General features: G+C 34.6%; 1 protein-coding gene across 1 annotated transcript in view; it reads left to right on the top strand.

Annotated features, from left to right (window-relative positions):
• SLC30A9 (solute carrier family 30 member 9) overlaps positions 1-11,160 on the top strand; it is an 83,407-nt gene that overhangs the window by 53,803 nt on the left and 18,444 nt on the right. The window contains exons 10-11 of the mRNA XM_027056138.2: positions 7,612-7,667; positions 9,906-10,041. Coding sequence (XP_026911939.1) covers positions 7,612-7,667; positions 9,906-10,041 — 192 coding nt within the window. The remainder of the gene's footprint in view (positions 1-7,611; positions 7,668-9,905; positions 10,042-11,160) is intronic.

Raw genomic sequence — 11,160 nt, 5'->3', positions numbered from 1 at the left:
TGACCTGAGCCAAACTCGGGTGCTTAACCAGCTGAGCCACCCGGCCACCCCTGAAGTGTCCCTAGTCTGCAGTATATTCAGGGGTTTAAAAGACTGGTAGATTATCTGTGGACAGACCTGGAATAATAGCTAGTATAATTTGAGTAAAAAATTCCAGTTGTAAAACATTTCATAAGGAACTTCAGCTTCCAGTCATGAGGGACTAATGGGGACTGGACTTAGTCTTTTGCTGTAAACAACTAAAACTCTGGACCAAATTTATGAAACAGTGTTTTCAAACTTTGGACAAAGGACTGCAATAGGATGATCCCTGAGAGAAGGGAAGCAAATGAGTTGAGCTGTATGATCTCTCATTTTTTTGCTTGAAGACACATTTGGAATAGTGGGAGGAAGGTGGGAGATAATAGTCTCATTGGGTTGAGAAGGCAGAAACTAGAGTTCACTGAGGCCGAGGTAGCTAGAAATTACAAGGCAGAGTTCCACAGAGGAGGGAACTGTGCAGATAAAAAGTAGCAGATGTCTACATACAGGCTCGTTCGTCCTTCCTTCCTTCCTTCCTTCCTTCCTTCCTTCCTCCCTCCCTCCCTCCCTCCCTCCCTCCCTCCCTCCCTCCCTCCCTCCCTCCCTTGAGTTGTGTCTTTGCTGAATATTAAGCAAAGGGTGTAGGGTAAATCTTTACATGAGTCTGGGCAAAGAAACACCAGGGAACATTAGGCTAATTCCTAGAGTAGAGCTTACACAGCGATCAGATACATTCAAGTTCTGACCATCTGAGATACAGTCCTCATTGATTACCCAGGCAAATAGAAGGGTCATATCATACTAGTAAGGCTAAATGATCTTTGGTATAAAAGCTATTTTAGAACCTCCCTAAAAAAGTTCTGAAGGCTCAAGCTGATTTGCAGGTAACTTAATGACATGCTATAACAAAGCCCCACACTCTGTAAGAAGACAACAAAATCCAGACACTTAATATAACATTCATCATGTTCCATCTAATAAAATTATCAGACAACCAAGAATCAGAAATTTGACTCAGACCCAGTCTAACTGCTGCAAACTGTGAAAGACAGCAAGAGAGGAGAGGACCAGAGAAAAATTATAGAAACAAGTACAAAACCAGTAACAAAATGACAAATAAATGTATATCTATCAATAATTACTTTGAATATAAATTGACTAAACACTCCAATCAAAAGACAGAGGGTGACAAGGGGATTAAAAATCAAGACCAGTCTATCTGCTGCCTACAAGAAAATCATTTCAGACTGAAAGACACTTGCAGATTGAAAGTGAGGGGGTGAAGAAAGATGTGTCATGCATATGAATGTCAAAAGAAATCCAGCGTAGCAATACTTCTATTGGACAAAATAGACTTAAACAGTATAACAAGAAGAGCACCTAGACGGCTCAGTCGTTAAGCATCCGATTTCAGCTCAGGACATGATCTCGCAGTTTGTAGGTTTGAGCCCCGCGTTGGGCTCTGTGCTGACAGCTCAGAGCCTGGAGCCTGCTTTGGATTCTTTCTGTCCCTCTCTCTGCCCTTCCCCTGCTAAGGTTCTCTCTCTCTCTCTCTCTCTCAAAAATAAATAAACATTAAAAAAAAATTTTTTTAAGAGTGTATGTAACAAGAGACAAGGACACTGTGTAATAATAAAGGGGACAATCCAACAAGAAGATACAACAATTATAAATAGTTATGCATCCATATGAGAGGACTCAAACACCTAAAAAGGTTAATAACAAACTTGAAAGAATTAATTGGTATTAATATATTAGTAGTAAAGGGCTTTAACAGCCCACTCACATCAATGGACAGATCATCCAAACAGAAAATCAATAAGGAAATAATGGCTTTGAATGACACACTGGGGTGGGTGGATTTAACAGCTATATTCAGAACATTCCATCCTCAAATGGCAGAATACATATTCTTTTCATGTACACATGGAACATTCTCTAGAATAGATCACATATTAGGCCACAGGACAAGTTTCAACGAAGTCAGAAAGATGGAAGTCATATGCATCTTTTTTGACCACGATGCTATGAAATTAGAAATCAACCACAAGAAAAAATCTGAGAACACGTTCACTTATACATGGAGGTTAAATAACAGGCTACTAGACAATGAATGAGTCAACCAAGAAATCAAAGATGAAATTAAAAATTACATGGAAACAAATGAAAATGAAAACACAACAGGGGCGCCTGGGTGGCTCAGTCGGTTAAGTGTCCAGCTTCAGCTCAGGTCATGATTTCGTAGTTCATGAGTTCGAGCCCCGTGTTGGGCTCTGTGCTGACAGCTCAGAGTCTGGAACCTGCTTCAGATTCTGTGTCTCCCCATCTCTCTGCCCCTCCCTACTTGTACTTGTCTGTCTCAAAAATAAACGTTTTAAAAAAATAGAAAACAAAATCTTTGGGATGCCGCAAAAGCTGTTGTGAAAGGAAGTTTGTAGCAATATAAGCCTGCCTTAAAAAGCAAGAAAAACCTCAGATGAACAGCCTAACTTATACCGAAAGAGCTGGAAAAAAAAAAAACAAAACCCCAAATCAACAGAGAAGGAAGGAAGTATTAAAGATTAGAGTAGAAATAAATGATATAGAAACTGAAAAAAACAGATCAATGAAACCAGGATTTCATTACTTGAAAAAAATCAAAATTGATAAACCTCTAGTTTAGACTTATCAAGAAAAAAAGAGGACTCAAAATCACAAATGAGAGAGGATAAACAACACCACAGAAATACAAAAAATTGTAAGAATATTTTCAAAAACTATATGCCAACAAAATGGACAACCTAGAAGACATGGATAAATTAACCACTAAAACAAGCAGGAATAAATAGAAAATTTGAACAGACTTATTCCTAGCAAGGAAATTGAGTCAGTAAAACAAAGAAACAAACTTCCAGCAAACAAAAGTGCAGGACCAGATGGCTTCACAGGTGAATTCTACCAAACATTTATTCTTCTTAAATATTTCTCCAAAAAATAGAAAAGGAGGGAAAAGTTCCAAATCCAATTGATGAGGCCAGCATTACCCTGATACCAAAACCAGGTAAGGACACCACCAAAAAAGAGAACTCTGGGCCAAATCTCTGATGAACATAGATGCAAAAATCGTCGACAGAATACTAGCATACTGAGTCCAACAATACATTAAAAAAATCATTCACCACAATTAAGTAGGGTTTATTCCTGGGTTGCCAGGGTGGTTCAATATTCCGAAATCAATCAATGTGGTCTATCAATAAGAGAAAGGATAAAAACATATGATCGTTTTAATAGATGCAGAAATAGCATTTGACAAAGTACAACATCCATTCATAATAAAAATCCTCAACAAAGTAGGTTTAGAGGAAACGTACTTCAACATAATAAAGGTGTTATATGAAAAACCCACAGCGGACATCACACTCAATGGGGAAAAACTGAAAACTTTGACCCTAAGGTCAGGAACAAGATAAGCATGTCCACTCTTACTACTTTTATTCAACATAGTATTGGAAGTTGTATCCAGAGCAGTCAGACAACAATAAGGAAGAAGTAAAAGTTCCACTGTTTGCAGATGACATGATACTATAAAGAACCCTGAAGATTACACCAAAAAAACTACTAAAGCTGATAAGTGAATTCATTAAAGTCTCAGGACATAAAATCAGTGTACGGGAATCTGTTACATTGTTGTATACTAATAAGCAACAGAAAGAGAAATTAAGAAAACAATCCCATTAACAGTTGTGCTAAAAATAATAAAGTACCTAGGAATAAACAACCAAAGAAGTTAAAGACCTGTATTCTGAAAACTATAAAATGTTGATGAAGGAAATTGAAAATAGCACAGAGAAATGGAAAGACATTCCATGCTCATGGATTAGAAGAACAAATACTGTTAAAATGTCTATATTACCCAAAGCAATCTACAGATTTAACACAATCTCTATCAAAGTACCAACAATATTTTTCACAGAATTAGAACAAACCTAAAATTTTTATGGACCCACAAAAGACCCCTGCAAAAATAGCCAAAGCAGTCTTGAAAAAGAAAAGCAAAGCTGGAAGTATCGCAATTCTGGACTTCAAGTTGTGTTACAAACCTGTAGTAATAAAAACAGTATGGAACTGGCAGAAAACTAGATGCATTGATCAATGGAATAGAATAGAAAACCTGGCAATAAACCCACAACTATATATAGTCAGTCAGTCTTTGACAAAGTAGGAAAGAATGTCCAAAGAGAAAAAGATAGTCTCTTCCCAATAAATGGTGCTGGGGAAAACTGGACAGCTACATGTAAAAGAATGAAACTGGAGTACTTTTTTACACTGCATGGAAAAATAAACTCAAAATGCGTTAAAGACCTAAATGTGAGACCTGAAATCATAAAAATCAAGAAGAGAGTATAGGCAATAATTTCTTTGACATCAACCTTACCAACATTTTTCTAGGTATGTCTCCTAAGGCAAGGGAAATAAAAGCAAAAATTAAGTACTGGGACTAATCAAAATAAATAGCTTCTGCACAGTGAAGGAAACAGTCAACAAAACTAAAAGGCAACCAGCTGAATGAGAGAAGATCTTTGCAAATGACATATTTGATAAAGGATTAGTATCCAAAATATATAAAGAACTGATACAACTCAATATCTCTTTTGAAAGCTTTTTAGACATAATAATATTTTTAAAAATTCTAAGGAACTCCTACAACTCAATAGCAAAAAAAAACCTATCCAATCAAAAAATGGGGAAGAATCTGAATAGATATTTTTCCAAAGAAGACAAACAAATGGCCAACAAGTACATGAAAGGTACTCAAGTACTCAACGTTACTAATCAAGGAAATGCTGTCAACATCACAGTGAGCTATCACCTCACACTTCTGGAATTCTTACCTCAAGGAAACCAAACGCTATGGAAAAGATATCTGCACCCTCGTGTTCAGTGCAGCATTATTTACGATAACCAAGACATGGAAACAACCTGGGTCACACCGTTGCTAGATGAAAAGATAAAGAAAATGTGTGGGTGTGTGTGAATGTGTTGTGCATGCACCCACACATGCATGCACACAGATATTCAGCCATAAAAAAAAAAGAAAAATCCTGCCATTTGTGACAACATGGATGGACCTTGAGGTCATTATGCTAAGGGAAATAAAGTTGGAGGTAGATACTGTGTAATCTCACTTATACATGGAGTAAAACAAAAATATCCCAAACTCCTAGATACCAAAAAATTGGTGGTTGCCAAGATGGAGTAAGGGGAGTGGCGGGGGGGTGGGAGGGGGCGGCAGTGGGCAAAAATGGATGAAGGTGGTCAAAAGATAAAAATTCCAGTTATTAAAGAGTAAATTTTTATAGTATTTTTATAACTATAATATTTTTTTCTTTACCCCTTGAGAGACTAAAACACCTTAACTTTTAAATTAGATCTGTACCTCTGGTGGTATCTAGGTTTACAATTTCTCTGACAGTTCATTTTTTAAAACTTTTCTCCTAAATAATATATAATGCATCATTAATATTAATTGTATGAATTTATTGAGCACCTAGTTTACAATGTAGTGTTTAGAAGAAGACAGTCCTTGCTCTGTCTTTTGTAAGGAGGTCATACACTTCAAACAACTAGAAAGATATTCCAAGATGACATTTAAGCAGTTGAATGATAGTATGATACTGAAGGAAAACCAAAAAGGGAAGGATGATCATGGAAGGGGAAGCATTGCTTCTTAGCCACTAGCTGTTAATATTTCATTATGTTGCAAACCAAACAGATGTAGGTCATATTTACAAAACTGATATATTTGTGTATATTTATTTATATGTTATACACACATACAATTGTGCAGAAAAAGGTCTGAAAGGACACATATCAAACTTAACTCATGCTACCCTGCTTCTGGGAGTGGGGATGGACAGGATTAGGGATGGTCTATGATATCTTATTTTTGTAGAAAAAACTAATAAATAATGGTAAGTAATGATCTGTATTCAATTTATAAAAAACTTGATATTCCACATTTCATTGCATGGCCAACCTGAATAATAAGGATTTTAAAAATAATTGAATACCCAATGGCTGTTTTGTAAACATTATTAAACCACATTAAACCATGTGTGTGTATACACACACACACACACACACAACATGAATTCATATTTTAATTTTAATGTATAAGTTTTAAAGAAGTATATGTTCTATCTTAATTTACTCTCATTTTCTTGGTTTGGTTCACTGAAAAGTCATCTTCTATGTGTTAGGTAGTTTTAACCCTCTTTTTCTTTGGAATCCAGTAGAAAAAAAATTGGTAATATTCTGTGTATTTAGGGTAGGAATTCCAGTATTAAAACTTGAAAGTTCAGTATATATTTGTTTTAGCCATTTTCAAGGTGGTGTAATCTCTATATATTTTACTAGAGAGAATGTTTCTATTAGGTATCTTGTAAGTGACAGTGAAACCTCATCCATGAAGAATTTGGCGATCTTGAAGCTTTATCTATCTGATATTGGGTACTGTGCTGGAAAAAAAAAAGAACCCCAGATTAAGCAAATAATATCACATAGGGTATTCACTCAGAGGCTTTGTATTTTTATTAAGTAAATAATTTTAATGAGGTAATCTTTTTTAGATTTCTAAATTCACATCAAATTAGAATAGAAAGGACTTACTGAGGGCAAACATACTAATATCAGGAGTTTCCAGTGGATAATTCTTTTTAACAAAAGATGTAAAAAAAAAACCAAATAAATAGAAATGAAAGCAAGAAAAGATAAGGTCAGGGGAGAAAGGAAGGAAAAGAGAAAGGTGATAACCAGGATTAAAGACATGTCATATTTTTGCTATATGTGTTTTACATTTTTGTTTTTTTAAAGAAATTAAATCTTAGTTGTAACTAGTCCTCCATCTTTATTCCCTTCTTCCACACCCCAGAAATCACTGCTCTGTGTATATTGATACGTAACTCCTGGTACATGGTTTTGAAGTTTTAAAAGAAATGTATGTGTCAATATGCAATGCGTACTGTTTAAAATGTTTACTATATTTGTACGGCTATACAAGTTACTTTTCCTGTGAAAAATCAGATGTTACAGACTACCCTAATCCTTCTTCTATCTCCGAGGTGTCAACAGTTAAATGTGTGTTCTTCTAGACCTTTTCCCGTGCTTTACATTGTATATAGTCTAGAAAAATTACACAGGTTTTTTTTGTACTTAATATGCTATTCCTAAACTTGTTTTTTTTTTTTCCACTTTAATGGTATGTCTAATGGTATGTCAGTACAGAAAGCTGTCTCTCCACTCCATTTTTTAAACTGTTGTAGAAGTAATTTACAGTTTGGCAATACCATCATTTATTTTGCCATTCCTTATTGATGGATTTTTAGGTTGGCTTTCACATTTTTCGTCCTTATAAGCAATGGTGTTTTGAACCCCATTGGGTTCATCTTTATTTCTATAAGGTAAGTACTGGGAACCAGAATTGATAGGCTGTTGTGTATGTCCATGTTAAGTGTTTCTTTGCCATTGTCAGATTGCACACACCAGATTGGTTTTTCCGCACTGTTCTCTCCATCTTGCTAACAATTATTTACCCTTTTTACTTCTCCGTAGGGTTTGCTAGCAGTGGGCATCAGTAAGTCTGTTCAAACACCAGATCCTACTCATCCGTAAGGACATTGTCTTTATTTCGGTTTTTTGGAGGGCAGCAAGTCATTGAAATAAAAGCAGCTGAATGCATGACTCACTGCTGTGTCAAAATAAATTCAAGATCTAATTTGAAAATGAAGTTTAAATTACTTTTATGCTTTGTAACAGCATAGAGATCTTGTTCTCTTTGTATTTGATAATTAATAACAGAGCACATATTTTGATCCTAGAGTTCTATTTTATTTGGTTAAAGGAAACATTCCACATTTAGACTAATAGGCACTCAATCTAAAATTTTGGTGGTAATTTTTTTTAAGTTTATTTATTTTGAGAGAGAGAGCCACATGTATGTTCTTGGGTGTGAGGGGAGGGGTAGAAAGCCCAACATGGGACCCAGTCTCATGAACCAGGAGATCATGACCTGGGCTAAAATCAAGTCAGACACTTAACTGACTGAGCCACCCAGGAACCGTAATAACTTTTATTAAATCTCTATTTAATGTATTTTAATCCTTATATTTTGATTTTGAAATTGTATTTCTGCTAACGTTTCAAAATTTATTTGTAAAATGAGTATTCTTTTTAGAATATATTATTTTGAGTCACATCAGTTATTTGATATTCTTTTTACTAACATAACTAACATAATACTTTGAATTCCACATGTATCATTTAACAAGCTTCAGTAATAGAATTTGATCTATCTTAAAGGCAAAAAAAAAAAGCTATTTTATATCTGTAAAGGAGTCTACATATATGCTTTATATAAGTGCCTTTTTTTACTCAAAAGCAAGATGCTACTGTTTTGTTATAAATAATGACATATTTTGAATATCCTAAAACTGTCAATAAAGCTATTACAAAGAACAACTAGCTTTCTAATCTGCTAATTACACATTATTACAGTATTTTACTATGTCAAAAAATTATTTTCCTGACCAGTTTTATGTACCAAAAATTTTAAAACAGGATAAAATTTTAAAATTTTGGGTTGTGAAGATTTCTTCTTAAGGTATTTTTCAACAATCTACTACTGCCCAATAGAGTATTGAGTATTCTAAGTAGTAGAAGTATTTTGTATCTGTCCGGTATGATAGTCCCTAGCTGTAGCTACATGTGGCTGTTGAGCATTTGAAATGTGGCTAGTGCAACTGAAGAACTACATTTAAATTTTTATTTAGTTTTAATTAATTTAAATTTAAATAGCTTTATGTGGCTGATGACTAATATTGGACAGTGCAGATCTACATAGTTAAAAATTTCAATAAGAAACTACAAGATTTTTGAAAACACATAAAATGAAAATAATAGCATTTAATTTAGATCTTAATTAACTTAAATAAATATGTGTATCCCTAATTTGGGGGGTAAATTTCAGAGAAAGTAAATTTTTCTAAATCATGCTGGTAGAACATTGTCACATCTGTAAACTGAGAATTCCCTATGGCAAGATTACTACATATTTGCAAAAATAATTAAAAAGCAATTTTAATTGAGACCTATTGTTTAAATTTGCATCTGCCAGAAGGGTGCCATAGGGTTTGACTTTGGAAGTAAATTTCCCAGGAAATATTTTTGTTAATGAGTGGTTCTTTACCTCATATGTTTTTGAACTTTTTAATACTCCATATTTTATTAACACATACAGTAATACAAAATAATGCACACACAGACCAAATATTCTTAAAAAACAAATGAAAAAAAAATTTTTAAACATCATGAACACACCCAGAAACTGAAGCTCGTAGTCCTGCTAATAGTAGTTAGTTGCTGTGTACTGAACTTCAGAACCAGCAACAAGTGTCCAGCATCAAATTATAGGTAGTATAAATCAGTGATTGGCTGTGCCAGAAGACCATAATATTTAGTTAGAGGCTGCATTACCAGGAAATTTAAATGTTACCCTTTTAATTAAATATTTGAATGCATTTCTGAATAGATTAGTTTAATCAGTATTTGGGATACATAATAGTAAAAGTGCCTCTACTTAATCAAAACAGACTATATGGAAAAGGGATTAGAAAATACCTGAATTTAACCATATTAACTCTGTTTTTATATTTTTTCAAAGATCTTCCAGTTTTTTTCGTTTCATATATTGATTTTCTGACTTAAGTTTGGCACTTACATTTTACTTAAATATAAAGCCATGACATCTCGATATTGTGAGTTTTGGTTTTCTTTTTCACTGACTCATGAAACATGTTTTAAAACAATTTGTATTTCTTGTAAGCCGTATTATCTTTTTTATTTTTCAGGTATGGATTTTCAAATATGCGCTATATTGCTTCACTCATTAGTGGGGTTGGTATTTTCATGATGGGTGCAGGATTATCTTGGTATCATGGAATCATGGGATTGCTTAATCCACAGCCAATGGAATCCCTTCTATGGGTAATCTTTTTTTTTCCCCCTCAGTTTTCAAGTAATATGAAATAGCGATTAAGTACAGTAGAATGCTTTGTCACATTGATGCTAAAGAAAGGGACTAACACATACCTTTTTGACTATAATACTTGGTTATGTATCTGTAGTTGTATTTTTTCGAACATGACTAGACATGACCTCTAAATCCATATGATTCAGTGATGTTGAACCAAGAGTATCTCTTTAGGTACAATCATTAAGCACTGACTCCTTGGTTAAAATCTTGGGCAGTTCCATTCATTTCTCCAGTTACTGTTAAAGAACAAGAACATCTCTATTCATTTTTAGTCCCAAGAATAATCTATCAGTAATTAAAATACACAGTCCCTCACAGTCGTAAGTTGGAATTTTATTTAAAGATCTTTTTTTTTTTTTCACGCGTGTAGATAGGAAGCCTGTACTGGGTTAATGGTAGGATGGGAGCATGGTCACCTTCTGTATAATCCTACTTAGGACTTCTACCCTTCTCTTCTACTCCCTAGATTGCTCTGGCAGTATCAAAGGTAGGGATAGGGACAGAAAAGTAAGACTTTACTGACAGCAGCATCATTTTGCATGGGTTTCCTCTGGTCTTTGTAGATTCTTAAAGCTGCCTTTTTCTCTCATGGAAACTTCTTGGAGATTACCCTACACGGCCACTCTGACTCTAGCTCTGTTGATAAACAGATTGGTCACATGCCAGCCGCTGTCAGCTTCTGCATCTTGTGTAGTTTCAGATTGTTTCTGCTGAGGTTGCCTTGCGTTTTCAAGAAGGCTTTTGGGGCAGCTGATCTCTTTTCTAAAGACTCCTACTTAGAATTCCGTGTTTGGACTCTGTGTGTTAAAACAGACATCTTTAATACCCTCTCAGTGAGGGTGTATTTTTTTTCAAACATAATTATTTACTCTGTTGACACAATATCAGTTAGTAGACTTGCCAATAAATTTATTTTTATATGTGCATTAGACATAGTTCATTGTAAACTCTAAACAGTAAGGGTGCACGTCCAGCTTTCTGAGCAATCTTAACAGTTAACAGCTTTCTCCAAAGAAATCTTCACTTTTGCTCTTAACCTTAGCTTTTCTTTATGGGCTAGTGGGTGTGGA

The sequence above is a fragment of the Acinonyx jubatus genome, chromosome B1, assembly GCF_027475565.1.
Source record: "Acinonyx jubatus isolate Ajub_Pintada_27869175 chromosome B1, VMU_Ajub_asm_v1.0, whole genome shotgun sequence".
NCBI lineage: Eukaryota > Metazoa > Chordata > Mammalia > Carnivora > Felidae > Acinonyx > Acinonyx jubatus.
Note: the sequence above shows the minus strand (reverse complement) of the source record. Positions and strands in the feature narration are given on the sequence as shown.